General features: G+C 53.8%; 12 protein-coding genes across 12 annotated transcripts; 6 read left to right on the forward strand and 6 right to left on the reverse strand.

The window, feature by feature from the left end:
- The first annotated feature begins 4 nt into the window (after positions 1-4).
- On the forward strand, positions 5-4727 carry atg11 (autophagy protein ATG11). Its single transcript, XM_073710863.1, has 3 exons — positions 5-124; positions 205-316; positions 374-4727. Exons 1-3 carry the CDS (start codon positions 45-47, stop codon positions 4145-4147), a joined length of 3966 nt encoding a protein of 1321 aa, XP_073572673.1. The 5' UTR covers positions 5-44; the 3' UTR covers positions 4148-4727.
- Positions 4728-4943: 216 nt separating this feature from the next.
- On the reverse strand, positions 4944-6038 carry BJY04DRAFT_216947 (uncharacterized protein; the record flags this gene model as incomplete). The annotated part of the gene is made up of 1 exon (XM_073715896.1): positions 4944-6038. The coding sequence occupies one exon, from the start codon at positions 6036-6038 to the stop codon at positions 4944-4946; it is 1095 nt and encodes a 364-aa protein (XP_073572674.1).
- A 498-nt stretch (positions 6039-6536) lies between these two features.
- Positions 6537-9065, forward strand: BJY04DRAFT_216948 (uncharacterized protein; the record flags this gene model as incomplete). Its single annotated transcript, XM_073715897.1, has 1 exon — positions 6537-9065. One exon carries the CDS (start codon positions 6537-6539, stop codon positions 9063-9065), a length of 2529 nt encoding a protein of 842 aa, XP_073572675.1.
- A 691-nt stretch (positions 9066-9756) lies between these two features.
- Positions 9757-11453, reverse strand: BJY04DRAFT_226899 (alpha/beta hydrolase fold-domain-containing protein; the record flags this gene model as incomplete). The annotated part of the gene is made up of 2 exons (XM_073718514.1): positions 10862-11453; positions 9757-10810 (listed from the first exon to the last, which is right to left on the reverse strand). The coding sequence occupies exons 1-2, from the start codon at positions 11356-11358 to the stop codon at positions 9757-9759; spliced, it is 1551 nt and encodes a 516-aa protein (XP_073572676.1). The 5' UTR covers positions 11359-11453.
- Positions 11454-12176: 723 nt separating this feature from the next.
- On the forward strand, positions 12177-13433 carry BJY04DRAFT_226901 (aldo/keto reductase; the record flags this gene model as incomplete). The annotated part of the gene is made up of 4 exons (XM_073718515.1): positions 12177-12205; positions 12263-12729; positions 12786-12787; positions 12820-13433. The coding sequence occupies 4 exons, from the start codon at positions 12177-12179 to the stop codon at positions 13315-13317; spliced, it is 996 nt and encodes a 331-aa protein (XP_073572677.1). The 3' UTR covers positions 13318-13433.
- Positions 13434-14121: 688 nt separating this feature from the next.
- Positions 14122-14655, forward strand: BJY04DRAFT_186215 (uncharacterized protein). Its single transcript, XM_073710864.1, has 2 exons — positions 14122-14180; positions 14254-14655. Exons 1-2 carry the CDS (start codon positions 14163-14165, stop codon positions 14539-14541), a joined length of 306 nt encoding a protein of 101 aa, XP_073572678.1. The 5' UTR covers positions 14122-14162; the 3' UTR covers positions 14542-14655.
- A 121-nt stretch (positions 14656-14776) lies between these two features.
- BJY04DRAFT_226905 (DUF3425 domain-containing protein) lies at positions 14777-15989 on the forward strand. Its single transcript, XM_073718516.1, has 2 exons — positions 14777-15012; positions 15065-15989. Exons 1-2 carry the CDS (start codon positions 14814-14816, stop codon positions 15820-15822), a joined length of 957 nt encoding a protein of 318 aa, XP_073572679.1. The 5' UTR covers positions 14777-14813; the 3' UTR covers positions 15823-15989.
- On the reverse strand, positions 15948-16875 carry BJY04DRAFT_216953 (NAD(P)-binding protein; the record flags this gene model as incomplete). Its single annotated transcript, XM_073715898.1, has 2 exons — positions 15948-16489; positions 16611-16875. The coding sequence occupies 2 exons, from the start codon at positions 16873-16875 to the stop codon at positions 15948-15950; spliced, it is 807 nt and encodes a 268-aa protein (XP_073572680.1).
- A 501-nt stretch (positions 16876-17376) lies between these two features.
- On the reverse strand, positions 17377-18237 carry BJY04DRAFT_216954 (J domain-containing protein; the record flags this gene model as incomplete). The annotated part of the gene is made up of 1 exon (XM_073715899.1): positions 17377-18237. The coding sequence occupies one exon, from the start codon at positions 18235-18237 to the stop codon at positions 17377-17379; it is 861 nt and encodes a 286-aa protein (XP_073572681.1).
- Positions 18238-18421: 184 nt separating this feature from the next.
- Positions 18422-19423, forward strand: BJY04DRAFT_216955 (putative FHA domain protein SNIP1; the record flags this gene model as incomplete). Its single annotated transcript, XM_073715900.1, has 1 exon — positions 18422-19423. One exon carries the CDS (start codon positions 18422-18424, stop codon positions 19421-19423), a length of 1002 nt encoding a protein of 333 aa, XP_073572682.1.
- Positions 19424-19690: 267 nt separating this feature from the next.
- BJY04DRAFT_216956 (uncharacterized protein) lies at positions 19691-20157 on the reverse strand (the record flags this gene model as incomplete). The annotated part of the gene is made up of 2 exons (XM_073715901.1): positions 19691-19878; positions 19971-20157. 2 exons carry the CDS (start codon positions 20155-20157, stop codon positions 19691-19693), a joined length of 375 nt encoding a protein of 124 aa, XP_073572683.1.
- Positions 20158-20848: 691 nt separating this feature from the next.
- BJY04DRAFT_206782 (LipA and NB-ARC domain protein) lies at positions 20849-26051 on the reverse strand (the record flags this gene model as incomplete). The annotated part of the gene is made up of 4 exons (XM_073713760.1): positions 20849-21328; positions 21368-24444; positions 24872-25550; positions 25743-26051. 4 exons carry the CDS (start codon positions 26049-26051, stop codon positions 20849-20851), a joined length of 4545 nt encoding a protein of 1514 aa, XP_073572684.1.
- Positions 26052-26622: the final 571 nt, after the last annotated feature.

The following is a 26622-nucleotide window of genomic DNA, read 5'->3' on the forward strand; positions in this document are numbered from 1 at the left end:
CATCCCGCATTCCTCGCCGGACGACTCTCAGTTGCTTCGCTCGGATGGTGAGGGGGATGTCGCTGCATATTTACATCGCTCACACCGGTGAGCACCTGCTGGCCGAAACAGTGTCGTTTTCTACGTATGTCCTCCGCTTGCGCATGTGCTCGGCGTTTCCGTCCGGTAGCAGTTGTTGGCTAACGTTAGTGATTCTACTTCTAGAACGGATGCACTGCGGTCATGGATCACACAGAGTACATCGATACCACCTCAAAGACAGATCTTGATGACTGCCAGGGGGAAGAATGTCAGGATCCAGACACTAGCCACGGAGGTATGCTCCGGACCGGTACATTTCCATCCACCTTTGAAGCTGATAACATTTGAATAGAGCGAGGTTTTTGTCTACGATAGGCGATACGTGAGCGAACAAGATACCACTGAACTCCCAAAATTTCCAACACCTCCAACCCTTGAGCTCGACAATCCTCCGGATACGCTTACGGACCAGAACGACCTACAAGCATGGCGGAACCTATACTCGTCGCGGAAAGATTGGGCAACCAAGTTGACGGAGCGATGCGAAGTTGCGGATAGGGGTATTCGTGAGCATAATGAGAGGACGGATATTGTCAACCGAGCCGCTGGCGTCGCGCTGGAGAATCTCAAGACACATGTGTCTAGCTTGGAGAACCGATTTCGAGAAGCGCAGGAGTGGTCGAACGACTTGATAAAGGAGCAACAATCTGCGCTGGAAGGATGGAAACGTGCCCTCTCTGCTTTGGAAAACATTCCAGCCCGGAAGGACTTTTCATTCCTCGGCCGGCCGTCGACACCGAAGAAGGATGCGGATAGGTCGACAGGGACATTGCTTGACTATGTGGATGTAGGGGAAGTGCATAAGGCTGGCTCGGACGCCTCTGCTGCGTCTTCACGCTTCACTCGGCAGTTTCAGGATATCGAGAAAGGTGTTGGGGATATCGCTACAGACACACAGCGGTTACTCGACGACGTCCCTCCTTCGAGCTCCGGTGGCATTGACAGTCTCCTCCAAGAAATGGAAACTTTATCTAGGAAGATTTATTCCGACTACGATCATGTTCTTGCTCTACCGAACAACCAAAAGACATTGGCCAACATCTCTAGACTTGCCCTCAATCATACCAAAGACCTTCTGCCGTCGATGCTGGAAATTGGCCTTGAGGTCCGCGAAGGTTTGGCAGACGCCACCAGGCGGTATGATGCTGCAGCAAAGGCTGCTCTAGCACACACAAAGACGATATCCTCGATCGAATCACGTTTAGCCGACGTGCAAGCCCAGATCGTCAACCTCAACTTTCAGAGCGATGCTTTTGACCATCTGTACTCGGTGTTTCATATGCCGTTGGTGTATGGGTCTGTTCTGATTGAGTCAGTAAGGCGACGAGAGTTCAATGACAAGATGAAGAGCGATTCATTAAGGCTGGCTGAAGACATGTCGGACTTTCAAGATGAGGAACAACGTCGAAGGAAGAAGTGGGTGAGGAATATGGAGGAATTCATCTCTATCACAGATACCACCACGCCCGTCATCGAGGTCAACCTACGGGGTCACGAGTTTGAATGGCCCACGGTCACGAGGAAGGAAATCGAGTCTTACATTGAAGAGCTCAAAGCAAAGCCCAGTATGTCCAATGCTGTGCAGGAATTGACTCAGGTGTTTAAAGAGCTCGATGCTCCAACAAGAGTGCAACGCCGCAGAGCGAAGGCGTTCAAGCAGGGTAGTCTATTCGACCTGAGCCGCAGCTCGCTTTTACTCCATAGTGATGAGATGGTCCGAAGTCTGAGAGATGAAAAGCTTAAACTCGAGGACAAGTTGAAAGGATCAGAGAGTAGAATCCGCAAGCTGGAAGATCTTCTACATCGACAAAGCCATATCAGTCGCCCCTTAAGCGGCAATTTCTCTTTTGACTTCCCGAGTTCTCCGGCGTCGCCGCACCCTGATCCGATGTCTAGAAGGTCCTCGGTATCGTCGAGGCGGATGTCTTCAAACCAGACAGCGGAGGAACAGAACCTTGTAAACAGGGTTGTCCAACTCGAAGCCGAACTTAATACCGAGCGAGAGACGGTGCAACGGCTACAGCGGGAGCATCACGCGGAACGACAATCAAACACCGATAAAATGCAAGAAGCTCAGTCGACAAAGAATGATCTCATCGGGAACCTCGAGGCTCGGCAGCGCGAATTCGGTGATGAACGCAGGTACCTCGAAGGCGAAGTCAAACGGTTCAAGATCCGCGTCGAAGAGCTTGAGGAAGAGTTGGATAGAGTTATTGACTCTCGTGATCACGAGAAACAGGAAGCCGACGAGCGGTTGCACCAGCTTGAGTTGGAGTTGCAGGATGCGCATGCTCGTGCAGACGAGGGAATGCACAAGGCAAATGACTTGCTCGAGAAAATGCAGTCTCATAAAGACGCAAAAGATCGCTTCCAGTCACAGGTACAGGAACTCGAACAACGTAGTGCGGAAAAGGAGAAGAAGGAGCAGGAAGTTCACCAGGCCTTGCAGGCTGCTTTCATGAACCTGTCCCCTGGAGGCTCCGTTCCTACCGAGGTTACCGATATCATCAAGGCAATTGATGTACTTTCCGAGGGACTGACAATCCACGCTAATACTGCCGAGGATAACGCGACGAAGACCGCCGCAAAAAACAAAACTCTTACAGAGCAGCTTGAGAAGATGGAGTCAGATGCCGAGGGTCTCAGAAACGCTGAGGATAACTACAAGTCTGAGCTGGCTCAAGCCCGTAGTGACCTCGAACAAGAGCGTTCGAAACTGGCTACTACTGAATCCGAACTGAACGACGAGCGAACAAGACTTCTCGATCTAGAGTCGAAGCTTGCTGCAGGCGAAAGTGGTGCAGGTGCTCTTCGTGAGCACGTTGCAGAGGAAGAGCAGAAGCTGACCCACATGGCCCATCAACTTGCCGAAGTCGAGGCCCGGGCTCGTCGGTCAGAGGAAGAGGTCTTGCAGTGGAGAAGACGCGTGGATGCCTTGTCGGACTCGGATAAGAAGACTACCGCTAGGGTCAAGGTCTATACAACAAGATCAGAGGAACTATCGCGCCAGCTGTATGCCCAAGTGGAGAAGTTGGAGCGCATGCTCGAGCAACTGGGCTTTACTGTCATTCGACAAGACGGGGAGATCGTTGTGCAACGGTCATCTAAAGTCAACGCGCTCTCCGCCACTGCAGATACACTGAGCCAGTCTGGAGTGGTATCTGTCAGGCCAGATGCAACCCTCCTACAGTGGACGCAATCAAATTCTCCTGAAGAACAAACAGAAAGGTTCATGGCTTTTATGGAGTCGCTGCATCAATTCAATGTTGATATTTTCGGAGAAGCAGTGGTCAAGCGGGTGAAAGACATCGAAGTGCTGGCGCGAAAATGGCAGAAAGAAGCCCGCGGATACAGAGACAAGTATCATCGCACGCAAAGCGAGGCTCACGACAAGATCGCCTACCGATCCTTCAAGGAAGGAGACCTTGCTCTCTTCTTGCCAACTCGGAACCAAGCCATCCGCTCGTGGGCCGCCTTCAATGTCGGCGCACCGCACTACTTCCTGCGGGAGCAGGATGCTCATAAGCTTCAGACTCGAGACTGGCTGCTCGCTCGAATCACCAAGATCGAAGAGCGAGTTGTTGATCTATCCAAGTCCCTGAACGGCGGCAACCCAGACCGTCGATCAATCAGCGAGGCAAGCGACGGCGCATCAATCAATGATGAGAATCCGTTTGAGCTATCCGACGGCCTCCGCTGGTACCTACTAGACGCAACGGAAGAAAAGCCAGGCGCACCAGCAACCCCAGGTCTGGGTAAAAGCACCGTTGCCCCAGCCCACGTCGACGCCAGAGGCAGCATCCGCCTGAAGCGCACGCCTGCCGGCGGCAACGTCACCAAGACCCTCGAGAAGAGCCTCGACAGCCGCCGCAACAGCTCAGCATCCAACCGACGCGCACCACTACCAACAGCAAGCCGAGCAAACGACTCCACAGCAGAACTCACCCGCCAAGCTGATGCCGAAGCTGCCGCAGCAAGCAACAACGCTGCAAGCTCCAACCAACGAGAGCCAGCAACCAACCCTATCTTTGACGAGGTTCGCCGCGACCTTCTCCTGGGCCCGTGAGCCTAAGAGCCCGCGGTCCCATCCACCCTATTCCTCGGAATACGGCTGACAGGGCTTCTCGTTCTAGGGCTCGGATCGAACGCGTGAGCGTGTGCTCGGTGAGTACACCGGCGCGAGGTCTCCATCCTCTACACATGCCGAGATGGCTTCGTCGGTTGCGTCTACCCCGAGCCGTCGCCAGTCAACCCGGTATCGACCGTGGGAGAAGCTGTGGTCAGTTGATTATCGGCTTGAGGGCGGGGATCAGTGATTTTCATCCGGTGGTTGGGATGGCACCGTTATCATCACTTGGATTTTTGGCTTTTTGGATTTGGTTTCTCTTGCCGGAGTGTGGGATGTGGGCTGTGCGCATTAACATTACAGAACGATATCTATATTCGTGCTCATCTTTCGTCCCTTCGCGCTTTGATTCGGTGTCTCTATCATCGTCGTGCTTGAATGATACCCTTCGATATTTCTAGTCTATTCTGTTATCCTATACCTGATTTGTATCTCGCCTGTTTAACTTGTTGTTTTGCTATTACATATGACATAGACTGGGAGCGTGAGTTCTGTAGTACAAACTTGTTTTGCAGTTACACCATTATTATATAAACGATATTTATATTGCATAATCGAGACAAAAGCCCGAAAACCATCAACCGAGCCAGCCACGCGAACCCCTTCTATATATTATGACATGCTTGCTTCCAACGCCAAATGTAACAAGACCATCTATAGATCCCAACCGACCCTACCTAGAATATAAGACGAGAAAGATCAACAAAAAGAAAGAGCAGAAGTAATGTAGTCTAGCTTAATCCAACTCATCAACACGACTCAAATCCTCCCCCTGGGCATCAACCTCCCCAAACCCCTCCATCCCACCAACCTCCTGCCAGAATTTCGTGAAATCAACCCCCGCATCCTCGAACAACTGCTTTGCTTGCACCATCGCGCTCTGCTGTCTTTCTGCTGTGAACCCTCCAGGCTGCGTACTCTCATACTGGATCAACTCGACCCACCGGAAAAAGAGGTCTTCTTGACCCATATCTGATAGCTTCTCCTTGAACGCGAGGATCTGGTCCCGCTGTTTCGTGCGCGTCCGGCCCTCTTCCGTGTCTTCGTCGTCGACATGCCAGATGATCCACCCGTCTGTGTCTGTGTTGACGAGGACGGCGGTGCGGAAGTCGTCGAGTGAAAGTGGTGAGGAACTCTTGTTATCTACCAGCGAATGCGCTGCAATCATAGCCGGGTAGTCGAGGTCCCAGTCGGCGTCGACGAGGAGGAACCCCGTCTTCCGGAGGCGGTCCGGCGTGACAGCCGCAACGATCTTGTCGCGCATTTCCTCGTTATCTCGGACCCAGCGGTTACGTTCGGGGGGTTCGCTGAGGGCTGGCTGGCTGCGGCGGACGATGATCTCTGATTCGCGGAAGCCGACTTTGCGGCGCCAGGTGAGCGGGCCGTTGTAGAAGCGGATTGGCCAGGGGATGAAGGTTACGAGGAGGAGGTAGTCGAAGAGGACGGGGAGGGCGCGGCGGAGGATCAGCGCGCCGAGTTCGGGCCAGGAGAGCTCGGATGTGTCGATCGTTATGGGGTGTAGGCCGATGACGGTGGCTACGAGGTCTGGGTATGTGTTGCGTCCCATGTAGATGCGGAGGGCGATGACGGCGAGGATGAGGGCGTTTGTTACGGCGGAGACGATGAGGGATTGTTGTTTCAGGTCGAGGGGGGTGGTGTCGATGTGTACGAGGTAGACTTCTTGTGGGGATAGGAGGGATAGGAAGGGTTTGAGGGAGTCTGGGGCGAGGGTGAAGGGTGGTAGAGGGCCGGATTGGGAGCTTGGTGTTGAGGCTCCGGAGGTTGTTGCGGGAGCTTTGCCCTTGGCTGATCGTCTTGCGGATTTCGCCATGGTATGAGTTTGAGAGCGTGGTAGATGTGAGTAGGGTCTTAGACGGTAAGATGAAAGTGACTCCCCGTCAAGTCACGGCGAGGGCTTATATATCTTCGAGCGGGTGTGGTGGAGGGTCACGATGATCAATACATCTGATGTGGTCACATGCTGGTCAGTCGTGGAGGCTCGAGCGAGGATGATCGAAGGGGAATGGATATACCGCTAAGTGCAGATCAACTGATAGTCGGCCTGGCTGGTGGGATAAGCAAGTGAGAGTAGAGTGAGGTTGAAGTGAAAGTTGAAGGCATTCGAGTCCGTCATCAACATTGCTTTTAATGTCTCCGCGCCGCTAACCCGATCGGGCTGAATATCCCCTCGGCGCGCTGGAGAAGCTGCACGATTTCACTTCATCCCGACCATTAATACTTCCTGCTCCAGTGTATTTATACTACCTCTATCCTTAACTCGCGCGCAGTACACTAAGTCAGATGATTGAATGGCGCAGACTCCCTCACAATGTCCACCCCCGAACGTAAAGGTGGTCAAACATCATGGGCGCGTCCCCGACAGCAACAGCAACAGCAACACACCTCCCCCTTCCGACGTGCACGCCGCGACCGACTTCGCCTGGGCGCGCTCCAAGACATAAGTCCTCCCCCAGAATCAAAACCGCGACACCAGAGGACTTTCAGCCAGACCGGAACGCTACGCGGAGCTTTTGAGTTCATCTCACCACCGCGCCTGCCATTAGCAGAGAAAGAAGACGATCAGCTTTTCCGTACCGAATACTCTCCCCACACGCGACGAGGCTCGCCCCGCAAACGACGGCAGAGCTCCGGCGCGATGTCTCTGAATTCGACTCCGCCAGACGAGTTGGAAGACGTGTACCGGCAAATCGATGACGCGAACAGTCTTACCGACCTCGAACCATCCGATGACGATGCGGGTTACAGGCGGACATCGAATGAGATGATAACAAATGGTATACGAAGACAGGGACTGGCCACCGACTCACATAGTTTCGTGACGGACTCTCGCCGGTCCAGCGATAACACACGAGATGAGGAGCGGTTGAAGCGGTTTACGTCGAGCCGGTCGCCGATACTGAACAAGACGACGCTCGGTGCTGGTCCCTCCGAGCATTTACAGCGACGAGATTCGGAAAGCTATAGCATCTCAGAGGATGACGGTATCGAACCGTCGTTGAATGCGCGGTCAATACTGGGAAGTCGGGCAAAGCACAACAACAGCTGGATGAAGAGCCTGACAAGGAGTCATGACCGCGCTACAAAATCTGCGGTAGAAGAACCGGGAGGCTCACCATCTCGAGCTTCGGAGGAGAGGCGCGCACGAGCGCCTGCCACACACAGAGAGCCCTCGGAAGAGCGCCCCAGAAGCTCACACTACGAGCTTCCACGGCCACCTCCTGCGCCCCCTTCGCCAAAGGTAAATGGCGAGTATCTGACCGGAGGTGAACAGATTCCAAATACACCTATTTTTGTGTACCCTAATTCGACGTTCACTAAGCGTAGCCCGTCCAAGCGGGACTCGCATGCTCTGCTTCAAGCATTAGCTCGAAATGGAAGCCCGAGCCAGAAAACAGAAGAAGCAGCTCAGACTCCGGAACCGACGACTACGCGACATGTCTACGACAAAACGCCCCGAGTGACGGGTGCATGGATCGATACCCCTGTGACGCAGCGAGTTCCTGCTCCTGCATCGCGTTTGGAGGTTAACAGTTCGTCTGGCTCGAAGCTGCCTAGTGTGTGGGAACTCGAGAAGCAAAATAAGGAAGCCAATGGCAACGATAACGAGAAAACTGAGCCTGATGGGGCGATACCGAATTTCGAACCTTCCAAACAGACTGCGGAGAAGCCGCTGGAAGAAAGCCGGAATGAAAGGCCGAGCAGGGTAACCTTTGAGACGAAAGATAAGCAACCGGAACCAGAGGCAGAACCTACGCAAGACCCACCAAGCAGTAAAGCGCCAGAACCGAAAGAAGAACGGAAGCCAGTGGAGCTGCCGCTGCCGGACCATCCAAAAAGCGCATTGGAAACGGTGTTGCAGGATCATAAAAATAACAAAGAATCTCTGGACGTGGGTGAAGACACCATTGAATCACTCCAGGCGATCGTGGACCAGCAGCCAGCTGACGAGACCGAAGCGAAGGAAGAAGATGCTGCATATGAGCAGCAAGTGATTGAACAATTAGAGTCCTCACAACCCTCCGACATGAAGGACTTTGAGCGCATTGAAGGAAAGCTCCAATCACTTTCCGATACGATGACCAATCTCAAGTCCGGGCTCAACCAGCTAGGAAACCGAGTGTCTCGCGACACCGAATACATCATCGCCTCGCTTAGCAAAAGCCCAACCCAGGAGTCTGCACCAATTCCAGAGAAATCTTGCGAAGTATGCAAGGGGCGCGGCCACGGGCCTTCGCAACAGAGCCCATCGCTTCCCCTGCCACGTCTATGGCGCCGAGGTCCTGCCTGGTGGAAGCCTCGCCCAACACGTCTGGGATGGTGCGCCCTCATCGCAGCAACATGGTACTTTTCCGAGTCCACAATGTGCGACCTCTACTGCCACCCACGCGTTGACTACAACTGCGAAGGCAACTGTCTCCGTCCAGACGCTCCGCGCTTCCCATACGCCCTCCCGACCATGCTATCCCGCTGGCTGCACCTCTCAGACATCCTCCTGCCCATTTGGACTCTTCTCCTCGCATTCTTCCGATTCTTCACCCAACTCCTCGGCTTTTCAGACGGATACGTCGACGACGAACCCCTCACACTCAACCTAACCGGCAAGGTCTACGTGGAGGGCACTCAAATCGACGGCTTCTCTGCAGTCCCAACCGCAACAGCAAGAGGCTTCATCCCGCCCGTAATAAACTGGGCGTGGAAAGAAGATCCGCAACAACCACAACCGGACATACCAGACCCGGTCCCTATTTCCGTCCCTGACATGAACATTGATCCCGGCGCAAGCGCTGGCAGCGATCCCTGGGACGATGTATCGATGGACGAGGATGAGTTTCTGTAGCGGACAATATTCTTCAGCGCATCCCCAGCATCCTGCAATTATATTCGCCGTCTTGACGTTGACTTTTATTTTCTACTCTGAACCTTAGCATACTGGCGTTAGGAGCTACGACTCGGCTCGCTGCTTAGGAAGGGTGGGTATACCTGATACCATTGAATGTTCGTGGCGTTTCATGCATCTAGTTTTTATATATCCTACTTAAATGGAGAGATGACACTGTGTCGGCCATCCTTACCATGCTATTGAGTAAAGCGGAGTAGACGTTGTAGCACATGTCGGCAGATCACAAAGGAACCAGCTGCCTCGAAGCAAGGTATTAGGACTAGTCAGGGTCTCAGGCCCCCAGGGAGTCAGGGAGTGGGAGTAGGCACAGGCGCTAAATTTAAGCTTATCCGAGCTAATCTAGCCTAAAGCTTAACTTTCTTTCTTTAGGAGCTTTAGCCTTTAGGCGTCCCATACTCCATGATAGTACAAATAACATGTGCTTAATCGCATTAGAACAGTACCTACTGCGTTGCAACTAGCAAATGGCCAATAACCAGATGTATATATAAGATGACGACGGAAGGTAATAAATAGTAAGATAATTTATATACAGCAAATCCAACCATCAACGTAACACAGCATAACACCAAGCAGCTAGCTAATCTATATATATACAACCATGCATCCATCACATGCAAAGAAGCAATTACAACCTCGCCCGCTCCCTCTCCCTATCACCGCCCTCTCCACGAAGAACCTTCTCCCCCCAAACCCTCCACTCCTTACTCCTCCCCAACAAACCATCAACCTCCTCATCGCTAATCTCCTCCAGCACATCCCCCAAATCAATACTCGTTTCGTTCTCCTTCTTGAACGCGAGATACCGCAACTTCCCTTTCTGCTTGAAGACATCTTCTTCATTCCCACTCCCATTCTCATTCTGAACACCCCCCACGACGCCCTTGGCAGCGCGCCGCACAGCCTGCACACAAAACGCCCCCATCCCATCATAAAACGCCCTCCCCCTGACGGAACCCGGCATAACAAGCGCAAAGCAATGCGGCATGCCCTCTACCTGCTCCGCGACAACATCCACGCCAGCCCGGTGCATCTTCCGGGCTGTAATGAGTCCTTCGTCTGTGAGACCCTCTTCACCAACTGAAATGAACACCGGGGGGCAACCCTTCCAGAGTTCGCTGGGCGCCGCAAGCGGCGAGACAAGCGGGTGCGTGATTGTCTCTGAATTCACGAAGTAGTCGACGCGCGGCGGAGACGCAGGCCAGATTTCATCCTTTGGTATGGGTGGTGGGCTGAAGGGTTCTGTGGCCGAGGGGTACCGGGCTGCTGGTGTGGGGAGGTAGTCGAAGGGCGCGTTGGCGAAGATCGAGGGCATGGAGCGGGTGATGTCGCACCAGGGGGAGGAGACGGCTGTTCCGGCGGGCGGGGCGATGGGTGTTTGGGTTTTGTGGAAGGGGATTGTGGTGGTTGTGCGGTGCAGGGTGAGGAGGGTTTGGAGGAGGACGAGGCTGAGGTTGCCGCCGGCGGAGTCGCCGGCTATGATGATTTGATGCGGGGCGTAGGGGGTGTGTAGGGAGCCTGGGGGTGGGGAGAGGAGGTAGAGGTAGGCGGTTAGGGCGTCGACGAGGGCGGCGGGGAATGGGTTTTGCGGGGCGAGGCGATAGCGGACGGAGAGGACGGGGGAGCGGGTTCGTTTGGAGAGTTGGGAGGTGGCTTGTCGGTGGGTGCAGGGGTCCATGAGGCTGTTGGTTGTTAGCAGGGGGTTGAGATGATAGGACAGTGGTGGGGATTACTAGTATGCGCCGCCGTGGAAGTAGAGGACGACCATGTCCGAGTCGTTCTCTTTCTTCAACTGCTGGAACTTTTCTTCCTCTGAGATGTCTGGCTCAGGGGCGTTTTTGTCGACGCCACTGCGGTACCCCGTCCACTCGGCCCCGACCGGCGCGACACCGGGGAGATCGTAGGTCTCTCCTCCGCTTTGCAGCTCTCTAATCGCTTTGACGACGGCATCTTGGACGTCGATTTCCGGCTCGGGGATTGTCACTTTCGAGACCCATACCGGGCCTTTGATGCCTGGGTCACGCAGTGTTCCTTTCTGCTGTTTGCCGACAGGGACCTTGCGGCCGGTGATGAACGAGCGGAGGATAGCGACAGTCAGCTCGGTTCGGAGGTCTTGCTTGCCCGCGCCAGGGGACTGGCCGATGCCATGGAGGAGGGCGGTTCGTAGGATCAGGGGTACTCGAAATAGAAGTGCTTGGAACAACGCGGCAGGACTGTCCAGGGCGCTCATGCTGGCAACATATGTACAGTGTCGTGGAGGAGCAGAGAAAAGGAAAAGCTAGAAGCAGAAGAGCGAGAGAAAGGGCAATGGCCCGGTGATGAGCTATATCTAGCGAGGGAATTAAGAGGGAAAAGTGTAACAGTAAGATGGTGCGGAGAAGATTTGCGATCCAAGGAGCCGAGGCAGGGCAGTGGCGGCTTTGCGGCGCTTGTGACGTACCTCGCCAACGCTTTTCAGGCACTAGCAACAACCACCGAAGATTTCTGCACCGAAGGACCTCCGATTCCAGGCATATGTTCGTATAGTCAAGTCAACACTGATTCTGTCTGATAAGTATACGAAACGCTCATCACGGCGGAAATGGAGTTAATAGTGCTCAGGAATCTCTCAGGCAGCTAGCTTTTTCTTGATCCGGGCGAGCCTAAGAGAATCTTTTGAAGGCCGAGACATGACTTATACTAATAGCTTATAGTCTGCGATATTTCTGCATTCTTCCTGTGATATCAAAGTAGCAGGGAAGGTTACCCATGCTATTGTGATTTGGCAGGAGTTCCGGGACTCCGAAGACGCTAATTGCTGACCCCTGGAGTGGCGCCATAGCTTAATTCTGGCTCCACCATTGCCACTGCAGTGCACTGAGTGCAGTGAAGTACTACCGAATAAACCTGCCAATCACATCCAGAGCGTCATCAATTAGCGTCTCCAGAATGTTGCCGAAACATAGATGATGGGCAAATGTACAACAATCAACGGTATATAAGGCCGGCCTCGACGCCCCGTCAAGTTTTCACGACAGTAATGAACCACAAACCTCAAACTCAATCAACATGGCAGACAATGGAATGAAGTACACCAGGTAAGCCCAGCTGTTACCCATCTCCTCATAGATCCATAATACTAACACCGCCATCAGACTCGGAGCCTCCGGCCTCAAAGTCTCCAAGATCGTCCTCGGCTGCATGACCTACGGCGACCCAAACTGGCAGCCATGGCTCCTGGACGAGGCCTCCGCTCTCCCCCTAATCAAGCACGCCTATGACCGCGGCATCAATACATGGGACGTTGCCGACACGTATTCAAACGGCCGTTCAGAGGAGATTCTCGGCAACGCCTTGAAAACCTACAAGATTCCGCGATCTAAAGTCGTTATAATGACAAAGTGCTTCCATGAAGTGGACGAGTCACGCGGACCGCTCAACGCCGCAGAATTCGGCATCAACGATGGGCCTAGAGTTAACCGGGTTGGGCTCTCCCGGAAACACATTTTCGATGCCGTGGAGCGCAGTGTTGAGCGGTTGGGTACGTATATCGATGTGCTGCAGATTCATCCTCTGGACCGGGACACGCCGATGGAGGAAATTATTCGGGCTCTGAACGAACGTGGTTGAAAGTGGGAAAGTGCGGTATATTGGTGCCAGCTCGGTTCATAACCTTAGATGTCTATCTGCGTGTGGAACTAACTCTTACTAGATGGCCGCCTGGGAATTCCAAATGTTCCAGAACATCGCCGAGAAGCACGGCTGGCACAAGTTCATCTCGATGCAAGGATTCTACAACCTCTTGTACCGCGAGGAGGAACGCGAGATGTTCCCTTACTGTAAGGCAACCGGGGTCGGTCTCCTCCCCTGGTCACCCCTCGCTGCTGGTGTCCTGGCGCACACCTGGACCGATCGCTCCGACAAGCGCGAGCAGCAGGACGTATTCCTCAAGGCACTGTTCCGAAGCACGGAGGACAAGTCCGCGGAAGAGATTGTTGGCCGCGTCAACAAGGTTGCTGAAGCGAAGAAGATCAGTATGGCTCAGGTGGCTACTGCGTGGGTGCTTTCTGAGGGCACTGCTCCTATCTTGGGTCTTGACTCCATCGAGCGTGTGGATCAGGCTGTCGAGACACTCAGCGTGCAGCTGACGGCGGAGGAAATTGCTTTCCTGGAGGAGCCTTACCTGCCTAAGCAGGCGATGACATTCTGATTGACCGGTTTTGTTTTTTATTTTTTATTTCACCTCCGTGCTATCCAATGTATATAGCTCTTGTGATCCGGCGAATCTAGCTGTCATCACCTCGCATAATGCCACGAATATGTTCGGTCTGCCTTCCATTTCTATTAAAAAGATTCATTTCCTCAGCCGGGAATTGTATAAAACAACCTGTGCCATCATTGAATGCATCTTAAGATTTGATATAAACCACTGCTGTATGTTACTAAGATCATCTGTTCCAAACAACATAGAGCTAGCTCCATTAGTACATGGATCATCTTAACAAAAGTCTGCATCTGAGTGATTTACTGTCCCCAAGTCACAGTTTGAGTTGGCAAGTTTGTCCTGACATTCCGTAATGATTGACACCATAGCTTGTATATAGGAGTATTGAATGCACCAGTGACCATGATTTTCCACTCGGTGAGCAGAACAGCTGTGGACAAATGTTGCAGACTAAAGACAGAGTCTCATACAATGACAGAAACGGCCACTTCACCTGATCGATCGACCAGATGGGGTTGAGTTCCCACAGTCAGCAACAAGAGGGAATCTCTAATGCTCCTTCTAGCGGAGCAAAGAACAGGGAATAAATACGGAGACACGCTACCTAATGTGTAAGCGCTCGGTGGAGGTACGACGGCCTTAATCGGTGCTGAGCGAAAGAAATATGCAGAGGCGCAGTAAGCCTGCTCTTGGTCACAAGATAAGCATTAACATGAAGCCGGAGGGCCAGGTATATATTATATATAAATAGCTGAACTTCCTTCTCCATCCCAGCATATACAACCACCTCATCACACCTGCATCATCCTCTTAAGCTCTTTCTAGTGAAAATGCCAGCCACCTGCACAGTAAGTTCTTCCCTTATCCATCCCACCATCCCGTTCAGATTTATACAAACTAACCACCTCATCCTCTCGTTAGATCCTCTACCCGCGCTCCGCAGAGGTCAACCTCGACTACTACCTAAACCACCACATGCGACTAGCCTCGAAGCTATTCGACACCTCGATCCTTATATCGTGGGAGGTTTTTGCGCTCCCCACGGACGCGCCATACAGCGTGCAGGCGGATATCACGTGGGCAAGTATCGAGGCCTGTGAAGCGGCGCTTGGTAGTGAGAAGGGCCAGCTGATGCATGACGATGTGAAGAACTATAGCAGGGAGAAGCCGGTTGTGCTGTTTCGGGAGTCGATTGGGCGCAGTCACTAGTAAGGGCTGGAGTTGACATCAAGACAGTTCAGCCAGATAGTTTTGCGGAGTTCTGTAAATAACTTGTGGTAGACGTGTCTTGAACGTTAGTTTAGGGTGCTATTGCTATTAGAGGTTGAATGCATAGTTGGATTCTCGTAGTATATAGTGGAGCTGGAGGTGACGATGGATACATATTTAAGGGTCAGCAATTAGCGCCACCCCACATGTTCTTTATCAAGAATATCTCTTGTCGCCATTCTTCACACTTCCACGACCTCCTGACTTTTCTCATGCCAGACACAAGCCGGAAATTAGCATCTGCCACTCCACAATCTTGTCTACCGCTCGCCATGCCGACCTCCGCGAAATCGCCCATCCTGCACCGCGTCTTCCCAGGCGTCCAGGTGACAGCAGAAGATGACTGGTTCGGAGTTACAGACCCCAAAACGCGAAGGACCCCGCAAAATCGACTGAACCAGCGCTCCCGGAGTGTGTAGTAGACTAAGACTCCTCACGTATTTTACGCTAACAAGCAATCCAGGAGAACGGCGCCGAGCCATAAAGAGCCAAAAGTCGCAGCAACTCCGTCCCTCCACAAGCAACAGCAACAGCAACCCCCTTGAAATGCTCGACAGGGTACGCATCCTGGGCCCGACTGCCCAGGGGTCCGGGCAGGTCCTGCGCCAGCTCGAGTCGCTCGTCATCAGCCATTCTCATGCTCATGCCCATCTCCATGCTCATGCCACCCGCCTGCACGGCTCGCCCTTGAACGATCTCCGCCTCAGCGTGACGAGGCTGAGTGTGCTGCGGGCTTTGCACTCGAACCTGCTCCTGCTGGGCTACAGTCCTCTGGCTGTTCACGACGATGCCCAGTCGCGGTTTACCGTTACCAGCCCGGCCGCAGTGCAAACGGTCCCTGAAGACATTCTCCTTCTCCCGCCCGATCTACAACCGACGATCATCCAGACCCTCGTCCCGCACCACCCGTGGCTGGATCTGATTCCCTTTCCTGCGATGCGTGATGCACTCATCCTGGCGCAGGATTGGATTGATGATGAGCAGCTGTGTCACGACATGTGCGGGCAGGGGCAGGGGGATTCGTCCTCGTTGATCCGGAAAGGACTTGGGGAGACGGGCATGCTGGTCTGGCGGGATCCATGGGATCCCTCGGGGTGGGAGGTTACCGAGAGGTTTGTGCGGAGTTGGGGCTGGACGCTTTCAGGGTGTTTGGAGCTATTCGAGTCCAGTAATTCGTGGCGAGCACGGCGTGGCGAGGGACCGCTTACTTACCTTTCATGAAAATCCACACCGAGCATGGATTCCCCGCAGTGAAGCGGGTCAAGGCAACCAGGACTCCTCCATATTATTCAGAATTTGCTGAGGCTACTATGAGGTCCATAAACTTCCTTACTATCCCCATCTATCTAGCCTTCTACCAGCTTATACGTCCCCTCAACATCCTCCCCCGCAATACAATCAACCCCCTCCCCAACAACCCTCTCAACAGCCCCCTCAATCTCCTCCTCCCCAGCAACAAGATCAAACCACCCCCGCGTATCCTCCCTCCCCAACAAAGCCACCGCAACCCCCGCAACATCCCCAATACTCACTTCCCCGACAGCCTGCGTCCTTCCCAACCTCACCCTCCCCGTCCCCAACCCCGAAGTCAACCAACTCGGCCGCAGACTAATAACCTGGAACGGAGGCCCGCCGCGAGTCTCGCGCCGCCGCGCAACGGCAATCGCGTACTCGTCCGCCTGCAGCTTCGCATCTTTGATGGCCGGGTACGCGGCGGATTCCTGGCTGTAGGCTGCGATGTCCTGCGGCGTCCACCAGGGGGCGGGGTTTCGGCGCGAGGCGGGGAAGGAGATTGTTAGGAGTTTGCGCACGGAGTCTGCTTCGGAGGCGGCGTGGGAGATGTGCTGTGCTGCGTCGCGGTCGATGGTGTAGGGGGTTGTGAAGGAGCCTGGAGTCATACCACAGTATTTTAGTTTAATTTGGTTTGGTTTGATTTAGACAAACGTCCGACCAGGTTTTTGGCTGGGTTGGTTGTTATAGGTAGCTAAGCTAGGTAGGTTGGTACGCACCAGCAGCGAAGACAACAATGTTCGGGCGTATCTTCTGCATGATCTCCGCTGCGTCCTGCGAGGAGCGGAGATTCGCTAGATCACACTCGAGGACGTCGAGGAGATGAGAGCTTGGGTCGCCTAGCTGCAATTTATCCTTCTTTTGCTTGATGTTCCGGATCACGCTGGTGACTTTCCACGACCGGGAGAGCATGATCGTGGTCATGGCCTTTGCGACGCGGCCGTTGCCGCCGAATAGCAGGACGTGGGGGGTGGCGGTTGACATGGTTGTGGATGCAGGTGGGAAGATGAATCCGGAACCACTCTACGGGGGTATGCTATGCTCTTCTTGCAAGATGAAGGGCACTGCGGATGTATTTATCTTGCTTATAGTTATTATATGTAGTTATTAACAAGTTACTACTACTTGGGCCTACTCCACTCCACACGCTAAAAGCTGACAGTTGCCGACAAATAACCATACTACCTAAATCGATGACTCCGTAGGTAGTTGATGACCTAGAGCTTTTTCGGAGTTAATAAGAGGTTCAGAGCACTACCAGAAGAGTGTAGACTTGTCGTTGCATTTGCTAGATCTTTTTCATCCATATCAGTGACGTCAGTTTGGAGTACCAATGATATCCATACCAGGTATCTGTTGAGGTTATAGGGAGCCTTTGGACTCCAGGATACTCGTATATCCAGAGCGAGCTCTACTGTATGATGCTTCAAGCAAGAATCCATCCCACCCCAAGTCAACGGCCTGCGTCAACTCATCTCAAAATCCCTACTCAAGCTCCTCACTCCCCCCCTCACTCCCTTGACTCACACCCCTCCCACTCGAATCCCCCCCACGCGGATCCAGCGCCGCCCGATAAACGCCCCCCTCCCCCCTCAACCCACTCCCCGACGGATCCCTCCGTATCAAAAAATGCTGCACCTTCGCCTCGCTCCCCTCCATCTGCCGAACAGTATTATTCCTCCTCTCCATCAAAAACCGCGAGCTCTGCGCATTGAGATCCCTCAACCGATCCTCATACCCGGTGCTCACCTGCGTGAACCACGACGCCTGCACAGCAGCACCCATAAAGAACAGCAGCACGACAAACGTCACAAACGTCTTGTGGTCGACGACAGTCTCCTGCTTCTGGCCGTGCCGGTTGTACCACCGCTCCCAGTCTTCCCAGGTGGCGTTTGCGTAGATGGGATTGTACTCGCTCGGGGTGCGCGGGTAGTGGATTGTGGAGGTATCATGATTCCAGCCTGTGCCGCGCTGGTCGTATGCTGCGCGGCGGATGGGGTTTGAGAGAATTTCGTGTGCGGTCACGACGATGCGGTACCGCTGCAGCCGGACTTCCGGGGTGATGTCTTTGCAGAGCGGGTGGTTGTTGCTGGGCCGGTCTGGGTGGTAGATTTTGACGAGCTCGTAGAAGCGGTGTTTTGAGTAGGGGGCGCTGCGAGGGAGGCCAATTACGTCGTAGGGGGTGAATGAGGGGGTGGAGGGCCAGGTGTGGTCTTTTCCTGGGAAGTCGCCATCGGTGGGGGTGGAGGTTGTAGTATATAGGCGAGAGCGGGGGAGGAGTGGTATCTGTATCTGGCTGAAAAACAGTAGCCCATTATAGGGGGCGAACTTGTAGGGCTTGAGCATTCCGCATGGTTAGAGGGAGAAGTAGGTACTTCTCCGGTGCTTGCATGGATGGCTGAGGGATGGATGGTGGTGTGGTGGTTTCGCCGCATCTCCGACACCCGGGGTGTCACGTGGGTCGGAGCTCTAGGTGGATTCTTGCTGCTTGATTGAACAACTTCATCTTCTACACCTCCACATCTCCATCATGCCGACTTCACGAGAAGACGACTACCCAGAACGCAAGCGCCGGCGGTACTCTGGCTCTTGGAGTCCTGATCGTGACCGCCGGCGGCATGACGGCGAACGCAAACACCGCGACAGCCCTCGGAGACACTCACGCAGCCCTTCCCACAGGAAGGAGTACGAACGCCGACATCCAGAGCGCTCCGGCGCAGACTCGCATGATGACAAGCGACGACACCGACACCATTCTCCAGAAGAACGAGAGCGTTCACACCGACACCGCGATCGCGACCACAGAGATCGAGTCAGTCGCAGAGACAGAGATAGAGATAGCCGGAGGGACAGAGACAGCCACGGAGACAGAGATCGAGACAGCCACCGAGACAAAGACAGACACTCCAGACGCCACCGCAGCCCACATTCACGCTCGCGCTCGCGCTCGCGCTCCCCAACTCCTACAACCCGCTCCAAAGCCCCCCTCCCCTCACAACAAGACGCATACAAAACCGACCTCCCAGACACCACCCCCGCCCCCGAGAAAGAAAAGCCCAACTTCCTCAACACCGGCCGCCTCGCCGCAGAAAGCAACACCGTAACCGTCGGCACGGACACCGTCGTCCTAAAATACCACGAGCCCGCCGAAGCACGCAAGCCCCCAGCGAAAGAATCCTGGCGGCTGTACGTCTTCAAGGGAAAGGATCTCCTCGAGATGGTGGAGTTGAACGAGCGCAGCTGCTGGCTGATCGGGCGGGAGAGACTCGTTGTTGACTTCCCGTTGGACCACCCGAGCTGCTCGAAGCAGCATGCGGCGATCCAGTTCCGGTTTGTGGAGAAGAGGAATGAGTTTGGGGATCGCGTGGGCAAGGTCAAGCCTTATGTGATTGATTTGGAGAGCGCGAATGGGAGTAAGGTGAATGGAGACGGAATCCCGGGGGGGAGGTACATCGAGTTGAGGGATCGGGATATGTTGCAGTTTGGGAATAGCTCGAGGGAGTATGTGCTTATGCTTACACGGCCGGACTAGATGAGATGAGATGCAGTTTTATGGAGTGACCAGCAACATCCTCCGCCTTGATGTCTATAACAGTAATCATCTGTGCTACGGGGAGGAAAGATGGATGAAAGTATATCATATCACATCATCATTGCACAACTGCAACCGCAACTGCAACTGCAACTGCAACTGAAAATCGAAGAAACTATTCATACACCCTCTCATTTATCCAAAAGAAAAGAATAGCTCAACTCCCTCTCCAGCTCATTCCCTCAGGAAAAAGGGAAGAAGAAAGACTTAGATCTTACTCTTAACATCCCCCTTCAACTCCTCCGCCTTCCCCCTCGCCTCCCCAGCAACCTCCTTCGCCTTCCCCTTGCCCTTGCCCGCAAGCTCCGCCGCATCCCCCTTCAATTCACCGGCCTTGGCCTCTGCCTCCCCCGTAGTCGACCCAACGGATTGTTTGATTTTGGAGGCGGCGGCTTCTACACACACAAGCTTGTTAGCCACCATTCGTTGTCTCCATTTCTGGGTATGTTCTGTAAGGATGTGGGGGATAACTTGGGATACTACATACCACCAGTCTCAATCCCCTTCACGGCGGCATCGGAGACAACGCGGTCGGCCTTTTTGAGGGTTGATTTTGTGGACTCGACGGGGCGGGAAGCGTATGTGCGTGTTAGTGGTGTGGAGAGGCGGTAGGTTGAAGTTAGGGCCGCGGTGCGGGTGCGGGTGGTTGGTGCGAGGCGGGTGAGGAAGGACATGTTGATTTGGATAGTCTTGTTGGGGTGTAGAGGTTGTTGGTTGGTGATTTGTATTGGAGGAGAGGTTTACAGTTTGATGGTATAGAAGAATGAAACTCAAGGATTCTGGTAGTAAAGCTGGGGTGAAATCAGTTATATAGCTTAAGAAAGCTGTAGGAGGTAGGGCTGGTGGTGGTGATTGGCCTGATGTCATAGATCGAGATGTCAGTGTGACGTCGATGGATTCCAAGGACCTCATGCACCACAAGCTTGCTGGGAGGATTTCACACAGTACTAAATTAGGTAACTGTGAACTGTTGAAATAATAATGCACAATAATTCTATATTGTTCAGAATATGTAGATGCACCTCTATAGATACAATCGTTAGTTACCCTACCCCGACCCGGAAGCAAGCAAAAACAACCCTAAATCGAAGTACTCCAGTCCATCCCATAGTTAGTGACTGCAAAGTGAACCGACTATCTGCACCCACCCTTTCCTTTCCAACCATATAACCATGCAATATAATACAATACAATGCAATAACAAATGCAATGCAGTCAGTCAGTCAGTCCCGAAACTAAACTCCCACCATCCGAACCATACCATAAGTACCAGACCATACCATGCGCATCCAAACCCCAAATACTCCTACAAACATGCATCTAGATTTCCCATTTCACTCACTGACTCCTTCATCTCCAACTTGATCAAAGCTCAAACCCCAACCCCGACCCCGGCCGCGGCCTCGGCTGCTCCGGCGTACTCCCACTCCTCCCCCTCGACGCCCTACCCATTCCCATTCCTATTCCCATCCCACGAGAGCGAGATCGAGAGCGAGAGCCAGATTGTGATTGAGACCAACCACCGTCAATAGCAGACTCCGCCTCGAATTCATGCGCAGAGAGGAGCGGACCAGATCTGTTATCATGATATATCTGGAACTGCGGATGCGGATGAAGGTGAAACTGCGACTGTGGTTGAGACAGCGACTGGCGGCCTGCAGGGACGATCCGGCGCTGCCGGGAGGGATGCAGATCTATCCTCTGCGTTCCGAGCTGCGACTGCGACTGCGACGAGAGGTGTGTCTGTGGATGGGGGTTACTCCAGATCGGATCGAGGGTTGAAGGGGAAGGCAGTTTCGGGTCTTGGAGCTGCGGCTGTAACTGTAACTGTAACTGAGGCTGCGACTGCGGTTGTGACAGCGGGGGATACCGGCCCCTCGCAACAGGCGCAAAGGCAGTATCCATCGCAGAGGCCGACTGCCTTTGGCTATCTGAGACCCAGCTGCCCGCTCCAGATAGAGCCTGGTATTGCGGGACGGGGATGAACTGTGTCTGTGTCTGTGTCTGTGCCTGTGTCGGACCCGAAACAGTCGACGGGGCCGGGGAAAGACGCGGGAAGCGCGACGGCTCCGTGGACCAGGACTGCTGTGACTGGCCGGATGGGTTTCTTGACATGAGTTCTGGCGCTGGATCGGACGACGGCGGGGACTGGCCGGGCATTATTGCAGACGGGTGCTGGACGGTGCTGACGTTTGTCGACGACTTGTTGCTGAACGCGGGCGTGCGGAGTCCTGTGTTCACTGGCAGGCGGCGCGAGAATTTGATCTCGATGTTACTCTCGTACGGCAGGCCGAGGATGGGCGTGCTTGCTGAGAGGTCAGCTGGTACGATCCGCATCTGGCTTCCGAGGTACTGTGTACCCAGATCCAACGCGTTGAGCTGCGACAGTAACCCGTGGTCTGGCTCGCTGTATGTCGACTGAGCCATGGGTTCTGGTCGGTCCGTAGGGATGGAGTACCTGCTGCTCGATAAGGACTCTTCTGAGGCTCGGCTTTGGAGGTCGGTGAAAACAGGTCGTTGTCTGGAAGATGACGGCTGTAGCTCTGAGAACACTGGCCGTCGACGGCCCGGAGACGAGGCAGATCTCTGGTTCTTGGGAATTGGCTCCGCCATTCGAGACGACATATACGCGTAGGTAGGGGTGTTTTCCTTCTTCTCCTGCCTAAAATACCCGCTCGGCTGCGACGGACTCCAGTTGCTGACGGCCGTCAACGCCTCGGAGGCAGTCCGGTGAGGGCTTCGTTCGCCAATTGTCTCGTCACTCGCTACACTCCTCCACTCCGCCGGCGTGCGCTCGAGAACCGGCGCCGCAGGTTTCGAGTTTCCAATACGAGGGACGTCTCCGATTCCTCTTGGGAGCCGTTGCCTCCGCGGCTGCGACTTTGACCTCTTTGCCTTCGGTCTCGTCTTTACCGGATTATCAATGACTTGCCAGCCGTCGTCCAGACGTTGAGGGCTGTTCAACAGTTTCGACCGCTCGGTATTCTGGCTAACCTGCGACATAGCCGGAGATTGAGCCCTCGTCGATTCATCGTCAGTGAGATAGCCCGTGTCTCGAGTATCTAGGTAGTCGTCGCGGTCTCTGCTGGTAGGACTTCTGTAGATAATACCTGGAGTTTGGTTCAAGTACTCGCTTTCCCGACTCGTCGACTTTCTGAAAATATGCGGAATAATCGGCCCTAGATTCACCTGATGTGGCGAAACACGGATATCCTGAGGCGATTCCGACCTCAACGGGATATCGAAGTCAAGAGTCAACTGGCGAGAGACGCCATCGGAAGCCGTGGAATCCGGAAAAGACGACGAACTGCTCGACCGATCAAACACAGACCGGTGTTTTCGAATCGACTCCTGCGACGAACTCGGCGAGATTCTGTCGATTTCAGCCCTGATCGACTGCATCGCGTCTTTCAACAGTTTCAACGAATCGTTGACGATTCCATGCGCGGTCCGTTTCGGAAAATTCTTCATCAGCTGCGATGCGTGCGTTTCGTACTCCCGATAATCCTTAACAGAGCCGCCGTCGTCGACGCGGTCCATACGGCACTTTGCAACCTCAAAAGACGTGCAGAAGAGGTGAGTTGCAACGACCAGCCACGAGTCGTAGAACCCTGCGTTTTGGACCGGTCGGTCGAGGCTGGAGTCTTTGTCCATGATTTTCAGCTCGTCGCGGCAGAAGCCCTGGACTACGCTGTGAATTTTGATGATATCCGAGACACCAGAGCTTTGGTAGGTCGCGAGAAGGCCGTCTTGGCTGCTTTCGGTTTGTGATTCGGATAGATCTGGAATGACTGCTTTGAAGTCGATCATGAGTCTCTCCGAGACGGGCGAGGAAGGGGTCTGTAGTAGTGGATACTTGTCCGAGGTCCTTTCAATCAAGCCGTAGCGGATCAAGATCCCCATTGTATTGTCGAGGTCGCCCCGCTCGCCGTATCTGCTGCTGGTGAAGACTTCGATGTTCCATGCTTCCAAGAACGACTTTCCCATTGTTATCAGACCGACCGGAACGTGATGCCCTAGGAACGATAGAAGGTTGATGAGGTTGAGAGCGGCAAAGTGTTCTCCTCGGTATAGATCATGCATGATGCTCAAGAAAGGCTCAGCGAGCTTCTCGTCCGTCAAGTGCGAGTTGATGTGGTACTTTTCGATTGGTTTGTCTGTTGCGCTTAGACGGTGGCTGATGGCATGGATGGCCAACGGCAGACATTCGTAGTGGGTAACGACCTCCGTCGCCTTTCTGATTTGCTTCTTTGTTGGCCTTCTGATTCCGAGATCCTTGAACAGCAGTTTGCATGCTTCCGCGGGCTGCAGAGGAGACACGAGGATATAGTACGGCTCGTACAAGCGTTGCTTTTTCCGGAGCGTCTTGTCAACCGAGGTGTAAATAATACCACATCGCTCTTTGAACGGCAGGAACTGCTTGAACTCGTTGATCTCTTCATCGTGGTTGAAGCTCACTCCATCAAACACCAGCAGCCATTCCTCCCGAGACTCCAGCCAGTGGCGGACGGAATCCACATACCTACTAGCAGATGTGGTATCGGGGTCCTGGAACTCCTGTCCGTTGGTTAGAGTTGCCGCCTGAGCGATATCCCAGAAACACTTGTACGTGGACTGTCGGCTCTTTGCGTCTACCCAAAATATCCCCCCGGGGTAATCATCGCGATGGGTCCAGACGTACTGCCGAGCGATATGCGACTTTCCGGACCCGGGAACTCCGGCCAGAAGTACTGACATCAGATGCTTGTCGCGTTTCTTTGACATGAACAATCTGCCATGAATTGTGTCGAGTTCCTTTTGCATGCCAACGAACGTCGCGTTGCGGTGGAAGCCTGGGGGCACCACCCAAAGGGGTCCATCCTGCCACGAGCGAGACAGTGACAGGTCCACGCTATTCTCTACCGAGGGCATAGGGGTCGGTTTACCCGTGGACGGAAGATACGTTTGTACAGGGGTGCTAGCTAAGAGAAGTCAGCACACTGGCTATGGAGTACGCTGCATTAGAGGAGCATAAAGAAATTTATTGGAGTCAGAGGCCACACCCGTAAGAGATATCGCTCTTCAAGTGGAGCAAACGAGAAGCAGAGAACCATTTGGACGATTTCGTTGCGAGGGGTCGAAAGACTCATGACCCATTTGGTCGTATGACAAAGTGCAGCATAAAGAGAGCGAGGAAAGCCCTGCTCAACAACAGAACAACCGTAGGAGACAAATACAGCATGAAAGGAGCGAGAGAATGAAGCCCTGCTCAACAACAAACAACTCAACGACGACGGTACGTGAAAGGAGGGTAAACGTCAATGGGCTCCTCAATCTCATCCTCCCGCATGGTAATAGAACGCGCAGCGCCAGGGGGCAGGAAAGTCGTACCCATTTGAGCCTCAGTACGTCCACCAAGCGACGTCTCCACACTCTGACGGTCTGGATTGGTTTGGTCCCCGAAGATCTCCCTCGCCTTTTGTGTCCTGATGATCATGCGGGTTTTCGCTTCTTCGTTCCACCTCTCCTGGATCGTACCAGGGGCGTCGCGCGAATATCGCAGCAGTGCCTCGGCGACGGCCTCGTAGCCCGGTGCGTTGTCGTCGTCAAACTTGCACATGTGGCTGTGGGTCGCTTCGATGCCCATTCTCTCGACGCCGTCGGCGTACGGCGCGGCGGAGGTTTCGTCCACGATCAGCTCGCGGGTTCCTTTGAAGTCGGTGGAGAGTGTTTCGTGGAAGAAGTAGATGCGGAATCTCGGCATCATGTCGGTGAAGAGACTGTTGATGTTCTGCAAGGTTTCGTTGTTTGTTTTGAGCGCCTTGATGAGCTGCGGCGAGCTCTCCATGAATTTCTTGGGCAGCACGGCGGAGCAGATGTTCTGTAGGAGCAAACCCCACTTCGCAACCTCGGAGCCATTATGAGGAGTTCCGAGAAAGAGAATCCCGTAAGTAGAGACATAGATGGAACGGAGATGCTCGACCTTTTCGTTTGTGAGGCTTCGAGAGTAGATCAGGGCGCGCTTCACGACTAAGCCGCCGAGCGAGTGGCAGACGAAGATGATAGGTCGGTCAGTGCAGTTTTTGATCTGAATTTTGTTAGTCTGACGTAATTTTCAAGCAATCTGACTGGAGTAGGACAAAACGGGCATCAATAGCCGGCGAGCTGAAGGTGAAGTGAAATGAAAGTGAAGGAGCCAGGAGAGGAAGGAACAACAACTAAACAGCACACGCAGAAACAGACCACAAGAATAGAGAACCGATAAAACACAGACACGTACAGTTCTGTTTGCAGCAAGCTGGGCTGCTAGTGTTTCTGAGTGATGGTGGATCTTATCCTTCGAAGCGCCGTCGGTAAAGGAGGTCACGTTTGCATTGTAGCCGTAGGTCAGGATGCGAACACCGCGGCTCTGGCTTTGGCCTAGAACTCCCGGAAGCAGATCGACGGGCCAGAAGGTGCCCCGAGGAGAGGTCCAAGTTCGATGGGGATGGCCGTTGAGGCCATGGACGAAAACGATGTCGACGCCGGGGCTGGGGGATTCATAGATTTGGGTCAGGCCAAACGGCCTGATGTGCGTGGCGAAATCCATCGCAAGAAAGTTGGCCAGGACAAGCCTTGCGAGAGAATGATTGACGAGCGACCATGAAGGGAGCAGGTTGAAGGTTGGGAAAGAGAAGAGAAGGGGAGGTAGATGAAGGGGTAGTTATACGGGGGGGATGCAGTTCCTCGCGATCTGCAGGTGGGAGCGACAGGCGAAAACAAGTCTGACGAGTCGCCCGTTTCTGTGGAAATATCATCCATCTACCTTTAGAAAGCCATTATTACTTCCTATAAGAGGTTCTTACTCCAACAAAATGGATATTGCCACAGGGGTTCAGTTGTGGCTGTCAGGGCGAAAGGCAGCATGACCCGGACTGGTCAGCCGCTGCCTGCTGCCCCTTTCCTGCCATCACACTCTGATCACTGTTTATCATTCTCCCCTCGGAAGTCGGCTGGGCGCAGGGCTGCTCCAGGTCTCGTGTAGGATTGATCCAAGGTTTGATCAGAAATGCATTTATTTTTACCCATTTACCCACAAGGCTAGAGTAGCTATAACTAGTCCAGTGGAGGCAGTGGCGCCGATCGTCCGATTCCCGTCCGCAGCTAACATCTAGTCTATG

Source organism: Aspergillus karnatakaensis (assembly GCF_047715665.1).
Source record: "Aspergillus karnatakaensis strain CBS 102800 unplaced genomic scaffold BJY04scaffold_17, whole genome shotgun sequence".
Lineage (NCBI taxonomy): Eukaryota > Fungi > Ascomycota > Eurotiomycetes > Eurotiales > Aspergillaceae > Aspergillus > Aspergillus karnatakaensis.